The 26,773-nt window shown below is 41.1% G+C and overlaps 1 protein-coding gene across 1 annotated transcript in view; it reads left to right on the forward strand.

Moving 5' to 3' along the window:
* Positions 1–16,165: 16,165 nt before the first annotated feature.
* LOC309401577 (transmembrane protease serine 11E-like) overlaps positions 16,166–26,773 on the forward strand; it is a gene marked incomplete at both ends in the record, with an annotated part of 105,256 nt that continues 94,648 nt past the window's right edge. The window contains one exon of the mRNA XM_081970647.1: positions 16,166–16,712. Within this exon, the coding sequence (XP_081826773.1) occupies positions 16,166–16,712 (547 nt within the window). The remainder of the gene's footprint in view (positions 16,713–26,773) is intronic.

Here is a 26,773-nt window from a genome sequence, read left to right on the forward strand (position 1 = left end):
ACAATGCCCTTCGCGACGACGCCCCAAACGTCACAAGACGCGGCGTCGGCGGAAGTGGCCGCTCGCCATTCCTAGAGAGGGAGCCGGGTTCCTTGCGCTCTTGTCCCAGCGGAAGCCCTGAAAGCCTGCAAAGTACTCCTGAGAAGAAGCGGGAAACCGGCCTAGGGAGATCATCATGCCCAACCAATCTCAGGATAGGTTGGGCGTCATTGGGGCTTTGAGGCGTGGGGGGGGGGAGGGCAGGAGAGAATGACCTCAGCCTTCTCTCCCTCCCGTCCCAAAGCAGCGCTGGCAGTTTCCGGCGCTCCTGCTCTTTCGACCCAAATTGTATTTGGGTTTGAACTGTGTGATTTGTTTCGCGCAATTGAAAAGCCGTTTTCAAAGGCAGTGGATTGCGTCTGCCTTCCAAGAGCTACCAAATTAGTGGGAGCAGAGACCGAGAGGGGGAAAGGCTATTAGATAAATGTGCAATTTATTGTTGCAATAGATAAGAAGCTTCAATAGATAAGCCTCAGTCTGCCTTTGAATCCGACGCATTTGCAGCAGAATGCTTGTTCAGTCACAAGCACATTTAGTTGTTCTCGCTGGTGGGGTGGGGGCAAAAGTTTCACAACTTATTCTCACCATTTCCATTTCATTGAATAGAGTAAAATTAGAGTTGGAAGGGACCTTGCAGGTCTTCTAGTCCAACCCCCTACTTAGGCAGGAAATCCTATACCATTTCAGAGAAATGGTTATCCAATCTCTTCTTAAAAACTAGCAGTGTTGGAGCATTCACAACTTCTGGAGGCAAGTTGTTCCACTGATCAATTATTTGTTCTAATTGCCAGGAAATTCCTCCTTAGTTCTAGGTTGCTTCTCTTCTTGATTAGAGTTTCCATCCATTAGTTCTGTCCTGCCATCAGGTGCTTTGGCTAATAGCTTCACTCCCTCTTCTTTTGGTAACATCGATACAGGAATACTTATATCATGTCTCCCCTAGTTCTTATTTTCATTAAACTAGATATACCCAATTCCAGCAACCAACTGTTTTAGCCTCCAGTTCCCCAATCATCTCTGCACTCTTTCTAGAGTCTCAACATCTTTTTTACAAAACTGGATGCAAGGCATTATAAAGTAGTATTAACACTTCACATGAACATGATTCTATTCCTCTGTTTATGCAGCCTAGAATTTTTTTTGGCACCTGCAGCACATTGCTGACTCATATTTAAATGATTGTCCTCTAGGACTCCACGATCTCTCTCACAGTTACTACTATTGAGCAAGGTACCTACATGTAGATGCAGTCCCATTGAGGACTACATGTTGAGTGTCATTAATCAGCCAGTTACAAATCCATCTGGTGGTAAGGCTCTCTAACCCACATTTTTCTATCTTACCAAGTGATAGGTTATGATCTATCATTAGAGGTGTCAAACTCAAGGCCTGGGGGCGGAATCCGGCACCCAGGGTGCTTAGATCTGGCCCAGGGAACCTCCCTGGAAACAGCAAAGGAGCCTCCCACGGTGCTTCTGCCAGCAAAAATGCAGCTCATGAGGGCAGTGCGTGGTCTTCCCAAGCTTTGTTTTCGGCGCAACTGCCTCTTGCAACTCTGCCAATGAAAACAGAGCTCGGTTTTTCTGGCAGAGCATTTGGGCCACCACAGGTGCCTCCAATTTGATTGATATCAAGCTATCCATGCCCACCCTGACCATGCCCACCTGCCCCCCTCAAAGTCAGACACAACCTGGATGTGGCCCTCAATGAAATCGAGTTTGACATTTCTGGTCTATTTTATCAAATGCCTTACTGAAGTACAAGTTGATTAAATCCACCGTATTCTATTAATTTTGTCACTGTCGAATAATGCAATAAGATTTGTCTGGCATGATCTGTTTTTGACAAGCCCATGTGGCCTTTTGGTTATTACTTTATTTTCCCCTAGGACGGTGTTCGCAAATTTGTTGTTTGATTATCTTTTCCAGAATCTTCCCAGGTATTGAAGTCAGGCTATTAGGTCTATAGTTTCCTGGATCTATTTTTTTTTTCTTTTTTGAAGATGGGAATTACATCAACTCTTTCCCAGTCTTCTGGCAGTTCCCCAATGCTCCAGGATCTTTGAAAGATATAGTCCAGTGGTTCTGAGATCACATTCGCCAGTTCCTTTAGAACCTTGGGAGTGTAATCCATCTGGTCTTGATAATTTGAACTCATCTAGAGTAGTCAGGTGCTCACTTACCATTTTCTTCCCTATTTTAACTTGTGTTCCTGATTTGTTGTTTGTGGTGCTGTTTTTGATAGGTTGGACTGGTTTTTTCCTTTCTGTAAAGACAGATGCAAAAAACGAGTTAACTAGTTTCCTTTTTTCTCCCTGTTGCTTGTCACCTTCTTGCCACTTTCTCCTACTAATGGACCAATTGTTTCCTTGATCTTTTTCTTGCTTTTAACATGTTGAAAGAAGCTTTTTTTGCTATTTTTGACTTTTTTTTGCAAGCCTTGGTTCATTTGAGCTGTAGCTTTCCTAACTTCATCTTTGCAGGATCGGGCTATTTGCTGATATTCTGCCCTAGTTATGTGTCCCTCTTTATACTTTTTATACGTGTCCTTGGCTGTAAATTGGCTGTAAAGGGAGCGGGTTAAGCACTGGACATGTCAGACCCAATGATGCTCCTGGGGTTTCAGATGTGGCTAGGATGGCAGTTGCAGCAGCCTAGTTTTACATCTTGGGTGTTGCTGTCAATTTTCAGTATGGGTAGCCAGGTAGTCTGGACAAGAAAAAGCAAAAATAAAATAAAAGCTTCTAACAACAATGTCATGTGTCCAAAGGGAACCAGAGGCCTGCAGCAGAATGCAGCCCCTTCCCAAGTTATGGGGAAAATTACTCCCCGAAAAATTTCTGGTGAGACCAACACTTATTTATTTATTTATTTATTTATTTATTTATTTATTTATTTATTTATTATTTATTTATTTATTTATTTATTTATTTATTTATTTATTTATTTATTTATTTATTTATTTATTTTTTTATTTATTTATTTATTTATTTATTTATTTATTTGGATTTATAAACCGCCCCCTCTCCCAAAAAGGGACTCGGGGCGGTGTACAGTCAATGAAACACAGATAAAATACATAAATAACAATATAAATAATATATAAACAATTAAATACTTGAGCATTTGAGTGGAGGAGGTGAGACTGTACAAAGAAATAAATATAGTATAAAAGCCCTAAAACATCCCAATTAAAATACCCAAACCCAATTAAAATATATCCCCGGGAGGTAAGACTAAGAGTGTGCCAGGCCAGCTAATTGAAACAGGTGAGTCTTTAGTTTTTGACGGAAGGAACGGAGGTCAGTGGTGCTTCTGATGTCGGGGGGGGGGAGGTCATTCCAGAGGGTTGGGCCCATCACAGAGAAGGACCTACTCCTAGGTGTCGCCCGCTGGCATTGCCTCATGCCTTCGCCTTCTACTTTGCTGTTTAGTTTTTCTCCTCTTTTTGAGAGGGGGGAGGGTTAACAGAATGCAGACATTTAATATTTTATAGCAGTCAGATGCATGTTGGGGCTGCAAAAAAATGTTAAACTAATCACCAGAATGAGTTCTGATCATTGCCTAATTGTCTCATTTCCCCATTTTAATGATTGTAATAGTTTGTTAGCATGTATAACATTATTTAGTGTTTGATTTTCCTTTTGGATGCATATTTTGGAAGGTTTGTAGGTTACCCTGAGAAAATGGGATTTGAAGAATACTATTCAATAAATTATTATATTATTATTTTGAATATTTTGCTGTTCTTTTTTTGTATTTTTGTATTGTGTTTATATTTTACTGGTTACTGGATTCTGCGACCATAGTCTAACAATTTGTTTAAATGTAATCTATAGTTCACACATAAATAGCTAAATCAAAATCAAATAAGCCCACACATATTGAGATATTATGTGAACAAGGCAACAGGATAAACTATACTGGGGATTTCTATTGGCTTACAATGTTATGCAATACCAGCCTGCATTTCTCTATGGTAAGATAATCCTTTAGAACTCATTGGGGTAGTGGTTAAGGCATCAAGCTAAAATTTGGAAGACCACGAGTTCTAGTTCCACTTTAAGCACAAAGCCAGGTAGGTGACTTTGGTTCAGTCACTTTCAGTCCTAAAGGCTGAATATGGCAATGGCAAATAGCTTCTTGAAAATCTTGTCAAGAAAACTTTAGGAATTAGTTCAAGCAGTTGTCAGGAGTCAAACAAAACTGACTTGAAGGCTTGTGCACACACAAAATAAGGTAATCCTTTTTCTATAGTGTCAAATGGACATGATTACACCTTTACTTTGAGTAGTAGCAATGCAAACTACAGTTAGCATACTCATTTTTGAAGCATTTTAATCTTTATTACAACAACACTCCTGCACAAGTAATCCTATTGTAAGGGTTTATTGATTACATTTAAATGCTGCTCAATTCCCAGTGATTGGGCAGTTTACAAATTAATATTAAAACAAAACAAAAGAACAAAGATTGCAAAAGTAATAAACCTAGATGAGAACAAAATAAAACAAGGCCTGGAGAAAGCAGGTTTTTAGGACCCTTTGACAGATTGGAAGGATAGGGGCCATTCAAATCTTGAGTGGGGGGGTGTCAATCCAGAAGGCAGGTGCTACTATATAGAAGATGTGCTTCTAGGATCCTGATAGATGATATTATTAATGTGGTTTTCTATTCACCAGAGGGAAATTGTCATCAGGTGCAAGAAATCAGGAAACAAGGCTGTTCAATTGAATATACCGTATTTTTAGAGTATAAGACACACCTTTTCTCCCCTAAAAGAGGGTGGAAATTTGGGTGTGTCTTATACTCTGAATGCAGTTTTTTGGAAACCGTTTTTCAGCCCTAATGAGGTGCCAACAAGTGAAGCTCCTTTAGCACCTCATTAGAGCTGAATATTCAAAAAAAAAAGCTTCGAATGTTCCCCCCCCCCTCCTCATTCCAGCTGGGAAAAGCCAACTTCTCTCAAAAAGATTTGAAGACTGCTTTAAGGGGTACTTTTGTCCAGCTTCTATTTTGGGGAGATAATCCTCTCAAGGGCAAGGCAGAGTTTTCCTGCAGCTACTTGATTTCTATTCTTTTGGGGATAATCCCTTTAAGGGCAGGCAGGGATTTTTCCTATAGCTATCTGAGTTGGTTTCCTTCAGGCAAGTGCTGGGCTGGTTTGTTGATTCAGTTTTGTTACATTTTAAGTGCTTGTGCTTTTGGCTGAATGACCAGATCTAGTTAAGATATCCCCTCCCCTCTTGCTGAGGAAAGAATTTTATTATACTATTGTGTTTGCTTGCTTTTCTAGTGCTATGGGAATAAAAATGAATACCTGGTAAGAATTGTTTTTCCTAATTTCCTCCCCCAAAACTATCTTATACTCTGAAAAATACAGTAGATTTATTCATTTGCTAACACTCTACAAGAATCTGAACTACTGATTGTCAATACAAATTAATGGTACTTAACAGTCAACTGAATTCAAGGTGGACTGGATTTATATCTCTTGTGGGTGTGAAGGGACTTGCCACTGATGATGTACTTGATCCCTCTGGTTCAATCTAGTCATCTACAATTGTTTTTAGTGATTGCAGCAGCAGTAGCAGCATATCACTGGCATATACTGTATTTTAAGGAATAGTTTATGCTTTCATATTCCTAGGTCATTCTATTTTGTTTTTTAGTAACTATTGTGTTATGTAGTAGCATGATGGCATCATGGTCAAATTAAAACAACTTTTAGCCTCCAGAAGAAGCTGGGAGGGAAAAAAATTCCAGAGAAATCCTTCAATGTATTTTCCCTTATTTTATTATTAAATGTGGGGAGGGATATGTTCATGGGCATATACTGTTATAGTTTGAATGATGGAATTTGCTTAAATTAGTGTGTTGCAAATACAAATTTCTGCTGTCCTGGAAGTAGGTATGTGCAAGTTTCACACTAAAGTTTTTAATTTGAAAACAGTTATTGAACTTGTTCTCCTATTTCAAGCTTAGTGAATGTTTGGATTTTTTATGGCTGTTTAGAACTGAAAACAAGGTGCTCAAAACCTAACACGTTTTAAGTCAAAATGTTTTACCCAGTGTTCGGTTACTTCTCTTCACTTATCAACCATAGTTACAAACCATATATTTCTATGAGAGAAATCATTTTGCATTCAGAGCCAAAATTTTAATAGAATCAAGTAGGTAAGCAGAATGATTTACTCTTCTACCTGTTATTTATTCATTCATATAACGTATATGACTATCCATGTCAAACATGATTCTACTGGGATATAATAAGCAATTAAAAAACAGGATAAAAACAAAAAAGCCCATGTTGATTATATTTGTCATAATTCAACATATGACCACCAAACAGCTTTTGCATTTATTTGACCAGAAAAGCAACAAATGAGGAATTGGTCACTAGATGGTGCTAATATCATATGTATAATTTAATGATGCATTATACTAGTGTTGGAAGATCAAAGGTTTCCTGGTTCATTCCCAGCCAGGAGTCACTGCCGACGCTTAGAAGAAAGTTTCGTGAAGACAGCCGCCTGAAAGTTATGAGCTTTATTGAAGGAAAAAGGAACGGGAAGGATGAGACGCAGCTCTGTCGTTCCCGGGTCTGCAGCACCATATAGTTTGGTTTTTCCTTACATACAGTTCTTCTTGCCCCTGGCTATAGTGTAAATTTCAATGAGAATAAAAGTTCCTTTATTCTGGATGATCGTTCTGATATTGATTCTCTTGTCTTTGGGTATCTCGCCCTTGTGTTAATCCTATCATAAAACCTGAGGAGGATGTTTTCCTGTTATTTGGGGTGCTTATACAAAGAGGTCTGTTTTATGTAGATGGTCATGGTGTTCGTGTTATCTTGTAATCATTGCTAGATTCGGGGGTTTTCCCAACTCCATTATCCTTTTCCTAATCCTATTATCTTATTTCCTTTGTGACCAAGTGTAACCTCTTCCTGGCTACGTGTGTGTTTTTTCTCTGGCTATGGTCCCTGACTATGTATTCATTCATTCGTTTCTGTTCATGCTCTCTGGGTTATTTTTGTTACCTTACTACACTAGGAAGGAGGGAGGAAAAGTTATGGGTTGTCTGAAGGTCTTAGGGCATGTGTGGATTCAATTTTCCTCCTGTTTTGGTACCCCTTCTAGCAAAGTGGCTGGCAGTTTCCTATGTCAGAGGAGGAGAGGGAGGGGGTGGTTTCACAGGGTCTCTGTAGAGAGTCATGAATAGAGCTCCAGTCTATATTGCATGTGAATGAAGGAATGAACTATAGATCATGGGTTATCTAGTTTTGTATAATATCCAGCAGATGTGTTGCTTATTGAGACATTCTGAAATATCTTCAAACAGTTCATTCTACTTTATATTAGAGACTGTTTATTTTGAGATGTTGAGTCTTGTACTAACCTTCCATCTCTATTAATAAAATACATTACAGAGGCAATATGCTAGGCTAAAAAGTTGCTTAATTAGCACATTCCACCATTTTATCAGCTGCTTCACTTTGCATTTTAAATTGTATTTTGTGGCTTGCTAAATTTTCTTGGTTCTGTATGGATTCATTTTGGATTTCTAGAAACTGGGACTTGTAACTAGCAAGATTTCTTGGTTGCATGTTCCATTTTTCAGAAAACCATAAAATCTACTTTTTATACATGTACAAAAAAGAAAACTATCAACTTACATATATTAATTAAGGGTTGTCACTAAACAAGTCAGGCTTATAGTTAATATGGGTTCAAGAAATTTGGAGAAGGTCATTTTTGTTTTTGTTTTACTATGTTTTACTATGGTTCTTAGTTGATGTGCTGCCATATGGAATATATTTAAATTGAATTTTGCTATTAAGTCATTATGCAGAACTCAGACTTAGGTTTTCTATTTCTATTTTGAATATTAATTTTAACTATCATCCACAGCAAAGACTCAGAAAGGATGTTTTGCAAATACTAGTCCAGAGACAAATTGTCAGAGGTTTGTTACTAGAGATTTCCAGACCAGGAATGTAGAGAATGTATATTTGCAACTTGGACTGAATGTGAAGATTTAAAAAATATATTAGCCTTGGTGGCGCGAGTGCAGTACTGCAAGCTATTTCTGCTGACTGTCGGCTGCCTGCAATTTGGCAGTTCAAATCCTACCAGGCTCAAGGTTGACTCAGCCTTCCATCCTTCCGAGGTGGGGGAAATGAGGACCCAAATTGTTGGGGGCAATATGCTGACTCTTTAAGCCACTTAGACAAGGCTGTAAAGCACTGTAAAGTGGTATATAAGTCTAAGTGCTATTGCTATTACACAGAAGAAAACACAGAAATAAAAGGGTACTCGATTTCAACCTACAGGAGAATTTATAGCTGTTGACTGAATGGTTTGTAACATCTACAGTTCTTGAATGACTATGAATTTACAGTTGTAGTCATTTTTTTTTTAGTGTGAGAATTAGGTTTGTCCTTTCTTTGAGAAGAATTATGAAAAATATCTATAGACAAGTACATTGAGTAGAGTTCAAATTATTTTTGTGGAGGGAAGCAGGAAGAAAGCAGTTTCCAAACTTCATCAACTGTTGAAGTTCATGTCACTACGTTATTTTGTTTCTCTACTTGAGCCTCTATTATAAGTTATACTGTAGAGAAGTTTTTCTTATCTGAAAATGATTTACTGCGCATGCTTAACACGTTTATAATACATTACACATTCCAGAGACTTCTTCCCTTTTGATCTTTGTTCGTCTTCAAGAAGGCGGACAACATTTGTTCTTGCCAAAATGTAACAATTAGATAGATTTGTTTATTTTCTTATTTTCTTATTTTTGTATTAAAGCTTGTTTTTAAATTAGAACATGTTCTCGGTTTTTTTTTCATTTTCGCTTCTTGAGGATGTGCTGTTTGGAAAAGCTGTCGATTCCAGACCTCATTAGTTCAGGGTGAAATTTCCCCTGGCAGTTCATTGGTAGAATACTCAGCTACTCTCTCTCTTGGAGGCAGCAAGAGTGAGTGCTGATTAGTTGCCATTTGCTTAAAGTTTTCGATATGCAAAAATATTAACATACCATGATAAATAGGTTGTTAATTTTTATATAGGAAGGGAATGGAGAAGCTTTCTAGTTTGATTTTTACAAGAGATCTAAAGGCTTAGGAAACAATATGTAGTTTAAAATGGACCATTGTATGAGTTGGCTCAGGAGTAGTATCACTTCTGCTTGGAATTCAACATATTTGGAAATTAAGACAATCTGGCCTTTCATATCAGAAATGTAATCTGAACATGTTTCCTTGCTGTTCACCTTTAAGGAAGATCCAAGTTTCCATTATTCCATTTTTGAAGGGGAAAAACAATTTAAGTGACAGATACATAGGTTCATCAAACATTTCTGTGCTAATAGTATCATATTTCAAGTTTAATAGTATGAATCACTGCATATATCATGTGTACCTTGCTTGTGCAGTTTGAATAAACAACTGAGTAGTTGTAACTAATTGAACCAGTAAAGCTAGATTGGTTCACTAACTAATACTGAGTTTTGACAACCAGAAAACTAGGTATATACCCTATTTCCCTAAAAATAAGATCTTCCCGGATGATAAGCCCAATTGGGCTTTTGAGCGCATGGGCTAAAATAAGCCCTCCCCTGAAAATAAGCCTTCCCCAAAAATATTGCAACATAGCAGCAGCCATGAGGTGACCACACTCGCCACCTCCTACACCTCAAAAATAATACCTCCCCGAAAATAAGACCAATCGCTTTTTTTCGAGGGTCAAAAGAAAATAAGACCCTGTCTTATTTTCGGGGAAACACGGTAAGGTTCCATCTCTGAATTTCCGATCTGCCTAGCTCCATCCTTTTAGACCAGGGGTGTCAGACTCGCTTCGTCAGGGTGGTATCATGTCACACGTAGGGACTTTTTTTACCCTTCGCTAAACTGGGTGTGAGCCTGGCCAGCATGTGATGCATGTTTGATAGACCTGCTTTAGATTTTCTCAGAGATTCAGTAATTTTATTTATTTTTTAAAAGTATCTTAATTAAAGCATTGTTTTAGTATCCAGAAAGAAAGAGTTTATGAGAAAAGACAATGGGGGGGGGGGGCATCGGATACAGTTGATACTGCTGAAAAAAGTGGATTTTTATAAAAAAAATAATGGTTGGAAACTGATCAAAGAGAGAAGCAACCTATTCTATTCATCAGAATCTTGACAGTGGTTGTATCTTCTGAGTATATGTTCAGAAGTGATATATTGCCTTCAGAAATTGTGGATGCTTCATCACTGGAGGCTTCTAAGAAGAGACTAGACAGCCGCTTGCCTGAAATGGTAGAGGGTCTCCTGCTTGAGCAAGGGGCTGGACCGCCAAGTTCCCTTCCAGCTCTGTTCTGTTCTATTTTGATATCATTTCCATTTCCATTTGGAAAAACACTAAAATGCAAATTATGTGAGATAAGTCTTGTAGGTGCTTATTGCTTTTAATTTGTACTTTTGAGAAGCTAAAATGAAGTTTAAAAACCTATAAATAAGTTTATACTACAGGATTTTTGTGGTATAATATGGAGATATTTTAGAGGTCATAGAAATGGGGCTAGTGTTTCAGTTCCTTTTTGGAATGATAAGGAAAGACATCCATATGCCAGTGGATAACCTTAAAACCAGTCATTTGCTGGGCTCAAAAATTATGGAGTAACCATCATAGATAGTTTATAGTATCAGCTTTCAGAAATTGAGCAGAGCAGCTTAAATGTCATTTTGATCCATTTATTTCCTTTGGGGGATTATTTATATAAAAGAAGAAATTGTCAGATTCTTTTTCTCAGGAACTTTGTACTTTTAATAGTTCTGCACCAGAGGCAGAAATTCAGAGGTTGCATCAAGTCCTACTCATGCTTAAACAAAAATAACTAACATTAATGGAAAAATTACTTACACTATTTTGACTGCTTTAGTGCACACTATACATCAGGATTTAGAAAGGAGGAGTTTTTCTGTGCTATTTATGCTAGTTCTCTCATCAGCTTCAGCACCATAGATTAAAGAATCTGAGCCATCTGTTTGAGAGGAACTTGGAAGGACCGGAGATCTTATTTTCTTGTCAAGCAGATTTCAAAAAGTTGCAGTGGGGAGTCTTCTTTGAAAGTACAAGTCTTGACTGGAGTATCAAAACGTAACCCTAATCCTAGCTGTTCAAAATAATAAGCATTGAAAGCTGGGGGCTTAAAGGAAAAATGGTCACTTCACAGGGAAAATATGAGAATGCCAAATTAAAGGTCCTTTCTATGAACCAAATGCAGAATGCCTGAGGTTTTTACTTGCTGAATAATGATATTTCTGTTTAACACTGTCTCTTATGATTTTAACTTGTCCTAATATTATTGAGATGAGATGTCCAAGATGGACATAAGTACAGGTAGTCCTCAACTTACAATCACAATTGAGTCCAAAATTTATGTTGCTAAATGAGAAATTTGTTAAGTGAGTTTTGCCCAATTTTACAACTATTCTTGTCACATTTGTTAAGCGAATCACTGCAGTTGTTAATTTAGTAACATGATTGTTAAGTGAATCTTGTTTCTTCATTGACTTTGCTTGTCAGAAGGTCGCAAAGAGGGATCACATGACCCTGGGAAACTGCAACCATCATAAATGTGTTTCAGTTGTAAAGCATCCGACTGTAAATTATGTGACTATGGGGATGCTACAGTGATCATAAGTATGAAAAATGATTGCTTCAGATATCAACAAACAGACTGTTGCAATTCTACCAAGCCGAGGTGGTGCAGTGGTTAGAGTGCCGTACTGCAGACTACTTCTGCTGCCTGCTGGCTGCCTGCAATTTGGCAATTCAAATGTCACCAGGTTCAAGGTTGATTCAGCCTTCCATTCTTCTGAGGTAGGTAAAATGAGGACCCAGATTGTTGGGGGCAATATGCTGACTCTGTAAACCACTTAGAGAGGGCTGTAAAAGCTATATGAAGTCGTATACAAGTCTACGTTCTATTGCTATTGCTACCACTGCCCTACTAATCAAGAGAAGTAACAATATCTATCACACCATCACCCAAGAATTATGTTGGATGTCATAAAGAAATTAGGTGTCATGCTAATATTGCTACATAAGGTCTTAGCTGAGGAAACAAGCTAATTCAGAGAAATCTAGTTCACTGCTTTTAGTTCTCCAGCATTTAGCTGCAAAATTTAGCTGCAAAAAGATGATTCGGTTTAATGCCAAAATAAGCTGTGGAATTATTATTTCTTTTGCCTCTATCAATCAACACTCTAATTTATGAAACATCACAAGAAAATAGTGAAAATCTTCTGTTGTTCTCAAGCAAAACAAGAAGCTACATTCTGGCATCCCCCCCCCCCCCCGCATCTGTTATATAAATGTATTAGTGCAAACTTTGTCAGAATGAAAGTTTCACAGATATATTTCTACTGTATGCAGGGAGGCAGCTATTTTTTCTAGATCTCAAGTGGTCCTGAAAAGATCTCTCTGGGCTCTTTCCTCCTCCTATAGGGCGAATAGGCTCATCATCAGTCATGACACAGTAAGCATGTTTTTAGAAAGTGTTACAATATTGTACATAATCACTCCTGGAAAGTATCACTGAAGCTTAGTCTTTTATATAACTTAGCGCTGAGGTCCCCAACCCTCAGGCCACAGCTCACTACCGGCCCTTGAGCCTTTCAGAACTGGGCTGAAGAAGTAGTGGGAAAGTACAAGTGTCTGCACTCAAGAGCAGTGAGTGAGTAAGGGCGAGCGCATTCTATTTGTGTGAGCGGTGGGTGCATATGCCCACTGCTCACACAAATGGAGCCGCATGCACTTGCTTGTTCACCGCACACATGGAACTATTCCCCACCCACCCACAGCTGGTCCACAAAACCAAACAATTGGGGGATTCTGTCTTAGGGCTTTCTCCTTTGCCTCAACATCCTGGGGGGGAAAATAAGAATTTTATCTGTGGAGACTCCCAATCCCAAAATGCTGTTTTATATTTTATGGGTAACCATAATAATAAGCATGACCAGGTAATTGTTGTGATATACAGACAAAAGATGCATATGTAGCAGATAGTAGAGGAATTGCACAGAAGTCCACATTCAAATGATACATACAAGCCTCTAAGCAGTTCAAATGAGACTCCTGGTTGATCAGGGGTAGACTGGAAATTTAATAAAGAGAAAAAGAGCACTGAGATGGTAGAATTGCAATGAAGTTTCTTAACATTTAACAGTGAATTTGTTGAATCCTAGTTGCAGTTAAGATGCAATATTGTGCACGTTTTCCATTTCTTTTTCCTGCAGTAGATGCTAGATACACTAAATTCAATAACCACAATATGCTTAAGCTTTTATAAAGATCAATTTTTTCTAAGTATTTCACATTTTCTAGAAATCCAAATCAAGATGAATGTTGAAGTATGAAACTGTATGGTATATAAATTGTAATATTTATGTATTTCAAACCTTCAAACACCAATATAGCTATGATTAGCTACATGGATAGCTAATCATCAGATTCCAATGACTATTACTTGATGGTATAATTTTTAAAAAAAAATTTAAAAAAATGTTCTTACATACTTTTTTTTAAAATTAGTCTCAGAGATTTTAATAGAAGTCTTGCTCAAAAAGACCATCATTCTGTCATTCTAACCTGGTGATAAGCAACGAAGATTTCTATTGACCACCAACTGTTCCTTGATGGATTTTTTTAAAATCACCAATGAGATTAAAAGAAGCTGTAAATTATATTTCTACCAAAGTCAATGAATATTGTATAGGTTTGTGCTTTTAGGATAAAATACATACCGATAGACATTTTCCTTCAATGAACACAAATATATTCTTGAAGTATAAAATACAGGTAAAACTTAATTCCTGCAAATTCCTCCCCTCCACTCAAACTAGAGCATGGGTCCCGAACTCTCAGACCATGGGCCACTACTAGACTGACTGGTTTGGAACCAGACCAATTGAGCTATAGGGAGCACATGGGCAGTGATATGTCAATCAAATGTTTGTTATTGGAGCTATTTGCACATGGTTCAGCCTATCAAAAAGTCTTTCTCTTCAAAGTTAGTGGGCTACCATTAAACATATCTAACATGTCTCTTTAACTTCCATTTTAACATGTTTATTGTTAAAGTATAAGATGGGACATTCGTAGGCACTACTTGTTTTTAGTGATAATCGTGGAAGGCAATTCATTTACTTTGCTTTTGCAGATTTATTGTAAAGAAAAATCTATTTCACACCTGGCAAATCATAATTCCATTCCCCTCTGAGTTACAACGACGTTGAAAAAAGTAACATGACCAGTTTTCATACTTCTGACCATTGCAGCATCCCCACCGTCATGTGATCAAACTTTGGATGTTCTACAACTGGCATGTACTTATAATGGTTGCAACATCCCAGGGTCATGGAATTGTCATTTGCAACTAGGGAGCTTCTGACAAGCAAATTTAATGGGGAAGCCAGGTTCACTTAACAGCTTTAATGATTAGCTTAATAATTATAGAAAAATAGTTATAAAATGTGGTACAACTCACTTACCCTCTGTCCCACTTAACAATGGAAATTTTGGGCTCAACTGAGGTCATAAGTTGAGGACTACCCATATAAATATAGAGAGAAACTAATTAAATTAAATAACATATGGATTGCAAAATATAAGGTGACCACTAGATGGTACTGAAGACTTAAAGAGTTTCCAGTTTCTCTTTGCCCTCATCTAGTGTTCTATATGAATTTCATGGAGAAAGAATGACTGTCACATCCCATAAAATCTTCATTGTTCTCACTGTCAGGAAATTTCTCCCTCGTTCTAGGATGCTTCTCTCTTTGATTAGTTTTCATCCATTGCTTCTTGTCCATATTCATGCACAAGGTGCTTTGGAAAATACGTTGACCCCTCTTCTTTGTGGCAGCCTCTCAAATACAAAATGAAGACCGAGGGGAGACATCCAATCCAAAACATTTTCTCCCAGAAAGAAACTGAAATTTCTTTCCGGTTACAACTAGCCTCTAATGATGGACTCTATCATCCAAGTTTAATTTTGTCTTTTTGCTGATATTTCTAAATAAAGCACTGGCTTGCAGTCATAAACTGCTTTATTTTCTAGTGGTACCAATTATATCTACACTACACTGAATACCTGTGTTCTGCTAGGAAAATATGTGATTGAGCTTGATAAATAGACACTTACAGCTTTAAAATTAATGAGTAGTTACGATTGGCCTCTCCTATCCCCCTTCTCTCCCTCAGGCTGGCTCCATTGATCCTCTCCTATCTCCTTCTCTTCCTCAGGCTTACCCCATAGAAGCCTCTCCTTCTGTCTCTCAGGCTTACCCCACAGAAGCCTCTCCTATTTTATCACCTTCTCTCCCTTAAGCTGACCCACTGATCCTCTCCAAACTCCCAGCCCGCAGGCCGGATGACTCACGCGCTGGCCACACCCAAGTGGCATTTGGAACAGAGCTCTTTTCAGATGGGGAGTGTTAGATATTGTAAATAGTTATAGAAGTTTCCACTCCAGTCCTCCATTTAGGCGGGAAGCCTGGGTTAATCTGATTGGTTGAGAGGCCTGACAGCTCCCTATAAAAAGGGAGCTGTCAGACCTCACAGTCGCTGGATTGTACACACTTGACTGCTAATAAAGAGCTGTTGTTGCCTTCATGTCTGGAGTCTGTCCTCTCATTGCCCTGATCTAACACTGGCGACGAAGGTGGGATCGAGAGGAAGATAGGACAAAGAAGAACAACGAGACAATCCAGCAAGTAATCCAGCCCGGAGCATTCGGCGCGGCTTCGAGCAGCCATTTTAAGGTGGCAAATTTAAACCGCAGAACAAAATGGCTATACACGCTCCGCCAACTCAGTTAGACCCCATTAATGAGCATTGGGAGTCCTATATGTTAAGATTCGAGTGCTTCCTTGAAGCCAACGATCTCATCGGGGTGTCAGACTCCCGAAAGAAGAATATGTTCCTGGGATACTGCGGCAGAGAAGTTTTTGAAACGGCTAAAGATCTGTCAGAGCCAACCCCGATTCAGGCCATAACTTGGACGGCCTTGCAACAGACTTTGCTAACGCACTACGCACCGAAGCCTTCTCGCCACGTTTGAAGGCACGAATTCTACATGACAAACCAACGAGAGAACGAGTCTATCAACCAGTACGTAGCTGCCCTGCAAAAAGCGGCTACCCACTGCAACTTCCAGAACCTAGATGACCACATCTTGGATTGTTTAAGAGACATTCCTTTACAGAAACGCCTGCTGGCTCGAACTAACCTAACCCTGCAAATCGCCCTTGATGAAGCAAGAGCATCTGAATCTGCTGACCGGTCTACAGAGACGCTACAGCGCCAACACTACGCGCTCCAGACCGCCACTAAGCAAGCGAGAGTTCACCATGAGGCTGCAGACCAGGAAACTGATGACAGCGAGTGCAATGACAGCTACCGCATGCGCAGCAGCCGCACGAAACCGGCGCAAAATTTCAACTCCAGCTTGCCGCCATTCGCAAGCTGCAGAGGGAGCCATCCCTGGTCTACTTGTAAATTCCGGGACGCAATTTGCCGAAATTGCGCGAGAAAGGGCACATCGCAAAAGCGTGCCGCAGTTACGGGCCTGCCACCACTTGGCAGCCACAAACACGCCAACAGAGGCCCACCTCAGGGGCTTGGTAAAACCAAAAAGGGCGCCCAGAGAGAGAACCAAGGGAGTCAGCCCAGAGAGAGTATTCCCAGAAAGAGTATTCCCAGAGAGAACCACTCAGAACCTATCTCACCACGATAGGTCCGCACAAGGCGGCCCAAAAAGCTGAAGCTCACGGTCCTCATTGAGGACGCTCCTTGCGAGCTAGAGGTTGACACGGGATCATCGCTCACAATCATTTCCTGGTCAACGCTCAAAAAGGCTATTCCTAGCCTCAAAAAACACCAACTACAGAAACCAGACATCATGCTGTGTGATTACCAGGGGAACCGAGTCCCCATCGTCGGCCAGGGCACCTTCAAGGTTCAGTTCAAGACCGTCACGGCCCAGCTACCCATCACAGTGGCAAGCGCAACCCTGCAAAGCCTCCTGGGGCTCGACTGGTTCGAGGCGTTAGACCTGGCTGTCACCGGCATCAACACGGTCCACGACAACAGCGCTGCCGAGGCAGTTTTTAAGGAGTTCGAGGACATCTTCAGCTCCGGCCTCAGTAAGTATGTGGGGACACCAATCTCTTTTAATTTGGACCCCAACGTAGCGCCGATCAGGCTCAAGCCCAGGAGGGTACATTTCGCCCTCCGACCCAAAATTGATAAGGAAATTGACAAGCTGGTGAGCCAGTGCATCCTAGAACCAGTCGACCATGCTCACTGGGAGACCCCAATAGTGACCCTGGTCAAGCCGGACGGGTCAGTCCGCATCTGCGCAGACTATAAATGTACAATTAATGTCGCGCTACAACAGAGCGCCTACCCTGTGCCCATTGTACAGCACTTACTACATTCGCTAGGGCCAGGAAAAATTTTTGCGAAATTAGATATGGCGCAGGCATACCAACAGTTGCCTGTAGATGGCGCCACGGCGGAGGCCCAAACCATTGTGACGCATAGGGGTGCATTCAAATGCAACCGCCTACAATTCGGTGTTAGTATCGCCCCTGGACTGTTCCAAAGTGTCATGGAACGGCTTTTGCAGGGAATACCAGGAGTCGTCCCCTATTTTGACGACATATTGGTATCGGCTGCAAACGAGGCACAACTTTTAAAACGTGTTAGGGCTGTTTTGACAAGAATTCGCGAAAAGGGTCTCCGTCTCAAAAAAGAAAAATGCCAAATTAATGTGCCCAGGGTAGAGTTCCTGGGGTACATGATTGATGGTTCTGGGATCCACCCGACATCCCAAAAAATAAAAGCAATTCAGGACGCCCCTACAACTCGCAATCAGACCGAGTTGCAGGCTTTCCTCGGGCTCCTTAGCTTCTACAGCGTCTTTCTCAGACAGAAAGCGACAGTTGCTGAACCTCTACACCGGTTGCTAGCCAAAAAAGCCAAGTGGACCTGGGGACGAGCAGAGGCCGCCGCTTTTGCCGCTGTCAAGCGCCTCCTGACAACAGACTCCCTGCTGGTCCAGTACAGCCAAACGCTGCCGCTGGTCCTAACTTGTGACGCCTCACCGTTCGGCGTTGGCGCGGTCCTCAGCCACAGAATGCCAAACGGAACCGAAGCCCCCATCGCCTTCTACTCGCGAACCTTGTCTCCCGCTGAACGAAACTATAGCCAATTGGACAGGGAAGCCTTGGCTGCTATAGCGGGAGTCAAGCGGTTCCATGAGTACCTCTACGGGCGAGACTTCGAACTTGTGACCGATCACAAGCCACTGCTGGGGCTGCTGGCTGGGGACCGACCCACCCCGGTGTCTCTATCTCCACGCATGACCAGGTGGACTGTTTTCCTGGCTGCCTATTCGTACAAACTCGTTCATCACCCTGGCTCCACGCTCAGTCACGCCGACGCACTCAGCCACTGCCCCCTGCCTGAACTGCTAGCTTACCCCACTCCGGAGACCCCGGTCCTCCTCATTGACTGTTTGGACTCTGGACCGGTCTCCTCTACAGACATTGCCCGCCTTTCGGCGAAGGACATGATTATTAAGCAAGTGCTTAACTGGGTATGGAGGGGGTGGCCTAAGGGGCCTGTTGGGGCTGAATTTAAATTGTTTTATACCAAACGTGATGAATTGTCTGTGTTAAAAGGTTGTCTTCTGGGGGGGGACCGGGTGGTTGTTCCAAACAAACTGCGTCGTTCAGTATTGGAATCTTTGCATAGGGCACCCTGGCATTGTCAGGATGAAGGCATTGGCCAGGAGCTACGTCTGGTGGCCTAAAATGGACAGGGAAATAGAAGAATGGGTGGCCACTTGCACGCCCTGTCAGGAATCCAGACCAGCCCCTCCAGAGGCGCCCGCTAAGGAGTGGGAGTGCCCTCAAGCACCATGGTCTAGGGCAGTGGTGGGCAACCTTTTTTTTCAACTGAGCCAAATCTCGCCAAAACCACGATTGAAATTTATTTTGAGAGCCACATTTTTAAAACCAAAAATACATAGGATGGTACACTGTTTTTAGTTTCAATAAACTCTGGCATTTGAAGCACGCAAGTCTTAAAGCTGTCAAGTTACAAGATCCTTGCATCCCTAACCCTTTAGGAAAAAAAACCCCAGGGGTCTTCAAACCTGACAGCTTTAAGACTTGTGGACTTCAGCTCCCAGAATTCCTCCTCCAGTCATGTTGGCTCAGGAACTCTGGCATTGAAGCATGCAAGTCTTAAAGCTGTCAAGTTGCAAGACCCTTGCACCCCTAACCCTTTAGAAAAAAACCCCATCTTTTACTTTATTTAGTGACAGGTTGCTGTTTCCCCACACCCCCAAAACTGGTTGATTGTTTTGCTCTTCTATGCTGCAAATGTAAACCTTTTCTGTGCTTAAGGTAGCATATTTTTTACTACCGGTTGTCAAATATGGGGCAGGCTGATACATACCATACAGAGGAACTAAGGAATGAAGACTATGCTTTCCCTGTCTCCTGTATCTTGATCAGCCAGATCTGCTATCAGAAAAACAAAATTGGCTCTTAAGACTGGTGGAGTTCAACTCCCAGAATTCTGAGAGTTGAAGTCCACCAAGGGCATCAATCATATTAGCCCAGGCAGGGATCTGCAAAATTGGCTCTTAAGACTGGTGGACTTCAACTCCCAGAATTCTGAGAATTGAAGTCCACCAGTCTTAAAACAGCCAACTTTGCAGACCTCTGTGTTAGCCCAAAGCCTGGCGCTGGGCGGGCCTTGCTCCCCCATTGGTGGAGCCCCAGGAAGCGAGGAAGGAGAAAAAGAGACGGAGGCCAAGGAGCTTCTCCCCCCCCGCAAAAATCTTATCAGGGAGCCGGCAAGCAGTAGCAAATTAGCTGATCACGCGGTGTGATCGGCTAATTTGCTACTGCTCGCCCGGCTCCCCGGTTAGATTTTTGCTGGGAGGAGGCGGGGGGGAAGCTCCTTAGCCTCCGTTTCTTTTTCTGCCTCCTCGCTTCTCGTCCCCGCCCGACTTCAGGATCCTCCCTAATCATTGTGGGTCGAAAAGAAAAAAGGGAAAGAGGCGCTTGTTTTGAAGTTCCCGAGAGGAGGGAGGGGAGCGGGCACCCGGCACACAGAAGAGCCACATTAAAGTGTGTAAAGAGCCGCATGTGGCTCGTGAGCCGCAGCTTGCCGACCACTGGTCTAGGGTGCACATAGATTTTGCTGGCCCCGTTCATGGCCAGACCTTTCTAATAGTTGTGGACGCATATTCGAAATGGTTAGAGGTAGCCCTGATGACCTCTACCACAGCAGAGGCGGTCATCAAGGTGCTACGACACCTGTTTGCCACGCACGGCCTGCCTGATGTCTTGGTCTCTGACAACGGGCCCCAATTTACGGCCATGCACTTCGAGACCTACTTAGCTAGCCAGGGAATTCGGCATGCCCTCGTTGCGCCATTCCACCCGGCCTCCAATGGACAGGCGGAGAGAATGGTGTGATCAGCAAAAGAAGCCCTCTCTAGGATGGGCCCAGGTGATTGGCAAACACGCATTGATCATTATCTTTTAATTCAGCATATCACTCCTAGCGCTACCACAGGGAGAAGCCCAGCTGAGCTACTCATGGGTCGCCGGCTAAGGTCCCACTTAGACCGGCTACACCCAAACTACTCTGCCACATCGCCCCCAGACTCTACCAGCAAGATTCGGAACTTTAGCATAGGGGATTCAGTATACGCCCACAACTATGCAGGGGGGACTTTGTGGATTCCTGCCACGGTGATAGGCATCACCGGGCCTCGCTCCTATCTCTTGGAGCTAGAGGATGGTAGAAATTGGAGGAGGCACATTGACCAACTCTGTGGTCGCCTAACCCACTCCAATCTTAGGGCACCAGACGAAACTCTGACGCCAACTGACCAAGGCTCTACCCAAAAAGAGCAACCAGTCACTCCTTCTACAGACTTCTCAAACCCGAACGAACCGGTAAACATACCTGATTTTGTCGCTAGCCCACAACGAGCCCCAAGCGAACAAGCTCAAAGGACTCCAGCCGCAGCCAGGGGTAAGTTCCAGCAACTTCCATCGCCTGGAGCAGAGGAGCACAGTGGTCCCTCCGACCTGCTCCACGAACCGGTTCAAAATGAACTGCGCAGGTCTGAGCGAGTCAGGCAAAGACCCGCCTATCTCAAAGACTACGTAACCAATAAGAACACTCCGACTAAGAGGAGAGGAGTGTTAGATATTGTAAATAGTTATAGAGGTTTCCACTCCAGTCCTCCATTTAGGCGGGAAGCCTGGGTTAATCTGATTGGTTGAGAGGCTTGACAGCTCCCTATAAAAGGGGAGCTGTCAGACCTCACAGTCGCTGGATTGTACACACTTGACTGCTAATAAAGAGCTGTTGTTGCCTTCATGTCTGGAGTCTGTCCTCTCATTGCCCTGATCTAACAGGGAGGGGGGAGTAGAACATCTAACTGCTTAGCATAAGAATGTGTTAGTAATAATATAAGAAATACTAATGATCTGATGGTCATTTCAAAAAATCCTTTCTTAGCGAGCACCTAGAAGCCAAGAGGAACATACATTCCAAATTTCAAGTTTGTAGGCTTAACGGTTCTGGAGATTTTGTGATGCTGCATGAGTGGTATTTCGCTTTATATATATAGATTATATGTACATTTTAATTTAAAAAAAATTGTTTATTTTTTATTATAGTAATCTACAGAATAATAAAGGCAGGTAAGTTGGGAACCTGATAGACATCATGGCATGATGGGCTCCAAGCTGTTTATTTCTACATTATCTTTCTATCTTGTTTTCAGCATCCCTAAGCTTCACAAAGAGATACAATACAAATTAAGGACAGGTTGTATAATTCTTATTTGTTCGCTAATAGTATTTTTTTGGGGGGGGGAGGAATATGTGTTTACCCAATTTCTGGTCAAAGAGAGAAAACTCACAATAATTGTCGATGCAGTCATTAATTAGCTGAGGCAAAATATTCAGCTTCCAAATGTCTTGAGCTTCTGTGAACCTTCAGGAAAACTAAGAAAAACTACTGATTCTTTAAACATCATAGAATCCTTATAATGTTATTAAGATCATTCAAAACTGTGCCAGCTTTTAAATTCTAATCAACTCTTCAAACTACATCATTAGCTACCTCTTTTCTGCTACCTCTTTCCTTGAACTCAATTTTATCTTTCTTGATGTATACAGCATTGTATAATGTTCAGTCGGTCTAATAAAGGAACAGGGGACTCAAATTAGGATGCTGTATTTTTTTGACTTGCAAAATTCCCATTGTTTTTGACATAACGTGCAGTGGTGGGATTCAAATAATTTAACAACTGGTTCTCTGCCTTAATGAGAAGGCAGACAGGTGTGCGTGGCTGGGTGTCATGATAGCACTCAACCTCCTACAGCACTCTGCCAGCCAAAACAGGGCACAGGGGTTAATTACAAAATATGGGCTTTACTTGTGACATCCAGATCCATCAAGCAAGTGCTGTGAAATGCACAGAAAATACACTTTTGTTTGGTTATGAGGAAATATCCCCAAAGTCAGATGTACACTAAATGTAGACTGGCTAGCAAACAGCAAATTTTGAAGCTCCAGGTAGAGGATTCATTTTAGGATGAGCAACCACAATTTGCATGTTGGAGGTTCCTAATGCTGGGAAACTGTATTTTCAAGAACATTTGAGGGAGGGATGCAGAATAGCCCTTCTCTGCCGGAGGCTGTTGAGACCCACACCAATAAAAAGACTGTTTGTGAAGCAACTGATCAACATTGACAGGGTAAGCGACTAGCATCTGAAAGTAAGAGCAAACTCCATTCCTTTCTAGTATTGATGATGTTACCTAGTTTAGTAATGAAACATCTGCAAGAAAACCATCAAGCTCAGAGGGCACCAAAGACCCCACAGTTCAACCTTGAGCTACAAATATTCTCTTCTATTGATAAACACTCTTTGGTTACTCAGAGCCCGTCTTATATGAGGTGGCTCCAGTGGATTTCATTCTAAATTTTGATATGATTTCTGTAAATAAGGAATGTAGAATTATAATGGCTGAGTATTTGATCCTTCATGTTTCACATAAATGCAAAGCTAAGGGATAAACAAATAAAAAACATCTGAAAAAAGAAAAGGCTCAGGAAAAAAGTGAAAGTGTAAGAAAGAGAAAAAGAAGGAAAACCAAAAAAAAAAAAAAAAAGAATGACTTCCAACTTTCTTTGGTACAGATATAAATAAAAAATATATTAAACTCTTACTCTAAGATTAACATTTGCTTACATTATTTCCATAATCCCATATCTAATCATCAAAGCCCCAGATCAACTTTTAATTTTAGTTTCTCACAAAAAGTCCAGGAATGGTTCATATCGCTTTAATCACTGTTTGTTAAGGAAACCACACCTGATTTATTTAATTGCATCAAAGTCTAAATAAAACAGTATGGGAAATCCTAAATTCTAATCTAGTCTAGACTCATACTTCTCAACTTTGGCAACTTTAAGGTACATTGATTTCAATTTCCAGAGTTCCCCAGACAGCATGAAGTTCACCCATCTTAAACTTGCCAAGACTGAGCAATTGTGATTGCTCCACAATGCAAATCCTCAACCCCAGAATAATCATAATGCAAAATCCTCACTCCCATCCCAGAGCAACCACAATTCCCTCTCTAACTTGCTCTTCAGCTCCATTCTCCTGGGTGCAGGGCAACAAAATAATACCATGTAACTACCAATTTTTTAAAAAGTGCAGTCTGACCTTCCAACTTCTCAGGAAAAAAAGATCTTGTGATCTTTTAAAAGGTCTTTTAGAAGATTTGACTGAACTTTTATTTATAAAACTGGTAGTCATATGGTGGTCTTTTGTTGCTCTGCATGCCAGTGAACGGAGCTGTAAAGCAGGTTAGTGAGGGAATTGTGGTTGCTGCAGGATTTTGTCCAGGCCAAAAATGGGCCACAGGATGGGCAGCGTCCCAGCTAATTGGCACAGCTCCCAGATAGCTCGATGAGGCTTGCTGTTTTGGGGCTTGACACTGGATTTATTCAACCTTAGAACAGATTTTCCCTTGAGCAATGCAATGGGGTGCGAGGGGTGTGTGTCATATAATCCCTGTACTTAGAGCAATTTATCAAAAATCAGGCAATCAGCAAAGGGTGGCAACCAAGGAAAGCGAGCAAGGAAGCAGGAGAGCAGCTGGGCCATGGGCGCCACATGGTCTAGGTGAGCTAAGAAGCCTGGCAAGCAAGGCAGGTGGGTGAGGGAGTCAGAGAGTCTAGGCCAAGTGACTGGCCAAGGCAGGTGAGGCAAGAAAAGGAATGGTGTGGTGTGGTGGGTCAGGGCCAGCCAGTGGTGAGATCAACCGGTTCGCTGAACTGTACAAAAAAGTTAACAACCAGTTCATCTGAACCGGTGCAAACCGGCTAAATCCCACCACCACCACCTGGGATGCAAAATCAACAGAGAAGGGGTGGGGAGGAATTAAACAATGCACCATAAAAATGGAAGATTAAATTGGAAAATAAGATCAGCAGGTTGAGATCAGATGCAAGCAAGCTAGAGCAGATGAAAGAAAAGCTGAAAAACAAGACCAAAGAATACCTAATCAAAAAATATCACCTAGAAATAAGGAAGATTAAGGAAGTACTGGAAATAATAGAGCAGAAAATAACAGTTATAGGCAAGGTGATTAGCAGATAGGAAGCTCGATTTGCAAATTATAGGTAGAACTTCCAATTTCAATCCAATCAGAAACATATCTACCAATTCGTCAATGGAGAAACTGCAGTGAATCAGTCAGTACCTGACAAGGAAGAAACAAGTGCAGTTCTGGACACATATATGGGATAACCCAAAGAAATATAACAAGGACACAGCTTGGTTAAAATAGGTGGATAAGAATAAAAAAGAAGTTGAAATGAAAGGAATAGTAATATCAGCAGAAATGGTAGAGAAAAAAGAACAAGGAAGGTCAAGAATTGGTCAGCATGAGGTAAAGATGAACTGCATGGGTTTTGATTGAAATATCAAACCAGTTTATACTCACTTATTGCCTAGCAGTTTAACAACATACTACATGGAGGTGAAATTGAAGAGTGGCTAACATCTGGCAAACCCTACCTGATAATGAAAGATCCAGCAAAAGGGCAGCACCAGGCAGCTACAGGCCAATTACCTGCTTACCAACAACTTTCAAATTGTTAACTGATGTGGATGCAGTCCGACAGCATCTAGTTGAAAATAATCTTTTTCCACCTGAGCAGAAAGGAAACCGCCCCAATAGCAGAGGATCAACTCCTAATTGACAAAATGATTTTGGAAAATTGAAAGAGAAGGAAGACCAACTTGAATGTAGCATGGATTGACTCTCTGCCACATGACAGGATAATCAAATGCCTAGAAATGGCAGGAGTCAGTAGAAACTTCAGAAGCTTTGTGCAAATAAGACACATCAACAAAATTGCAGCTTCCTGCAATAACACCAGTGAAACTGCAAATAAATTGCGCTACTCGGAACATCTTATATTTTAAGAAGGTACTTGGTTGATACCTACGATGCTGGCAGCAAACCGTATCAACCATTAGTACCAGTCAATGGTATTTGTAATGCATTTCTGAATGTTCAGTTGGCTGAGTTTCATGTTTAATGAATAAAATAAATAAATAAATAAATAAATAAATAAATAAATAAATAGTAGTAGTAGTAGTAGTAGTAGTAGTAGTAGTAGTAGTAGTAATGCTACCACTGACAACTATTTTGAAGAAGAAGGTGAACTTTGGATATGAACTTGCAATGAAAGGACTGAAAATTTCACACTTGGTGTACATGGATGATTTGAAGCTGTTTGGTAAAACAAAAGCTGAACTGAATTTATTAATTGAAAGCACAAAAGAATTTAGCCAAGACATTGGTATGCAGTTTGGAATTGACAAATGTACAACAATGGCAACCAAGGCAGGCAAGGTCCTAGAAGGTAATGGAATACAACTTGAGAATGAAGAAATGATAAATGCAGTAAAACCAGAAGAAGGCTACAAGTACTTGGGGATTTTAAAGGCCTCTGACTTAATGCATAATAAAGTCAAGGAATTAACCTCAGCCAAGTACATTCGACGAATTCACAAGATATTAAAGTCCAAACTGAGTAGAGGAAACAACATAAAAGCCATAAATCCCTGGGCTATACCTGTAATTCGATACTCTGCAGGAATAATTGACTGGACCCAGATGGAGTTGGACAATTTGGATAGAAAAACAAGGAAGCTTATGACAATGAATCATGCTTTGCACCCTAAAAGTAATGTTGACCGATTGTATCTACCAAGAGCAGAGGGTGGTGGAAGACTCCTACAAGTAAAGCACACTGTGGAAGAAGAAAGACACAGCTTGAATGATTACATCCAGAAAAGTGAAGAACCAATGATTGAGGAAGTAAATAAAGGAGGCCTTTTGAAGACAACTAAGTTAAAAGCTGAATATAAGAAAGAAGTAATTGAGAAGCGAGCTGAAAATTGGAAAAACAAAGCTATGCATGGCCAATACTGAAAAAAGAAACAGAAGGCTTTATTTTGGCAGCTCAAGAACAAGCCTTAGCCACAAACTGCATGAAGGCAAAATTCAACATGTTACCACCAACAGCAAATGTTGCCTCTGTAATGAGAAAG

The sequence above is a fragment of the Natrix helvetica genome (assembly GCF_964273705.1).
Source record: "Natrix helvetica genome assembly, chromosome: Z".
Taxonomy (NCBI): Eukaryota; Metazoa; Chordata; class Lepidosauria; order Squamata; family Natricidae; genus Natrix; species Natrix helvetica.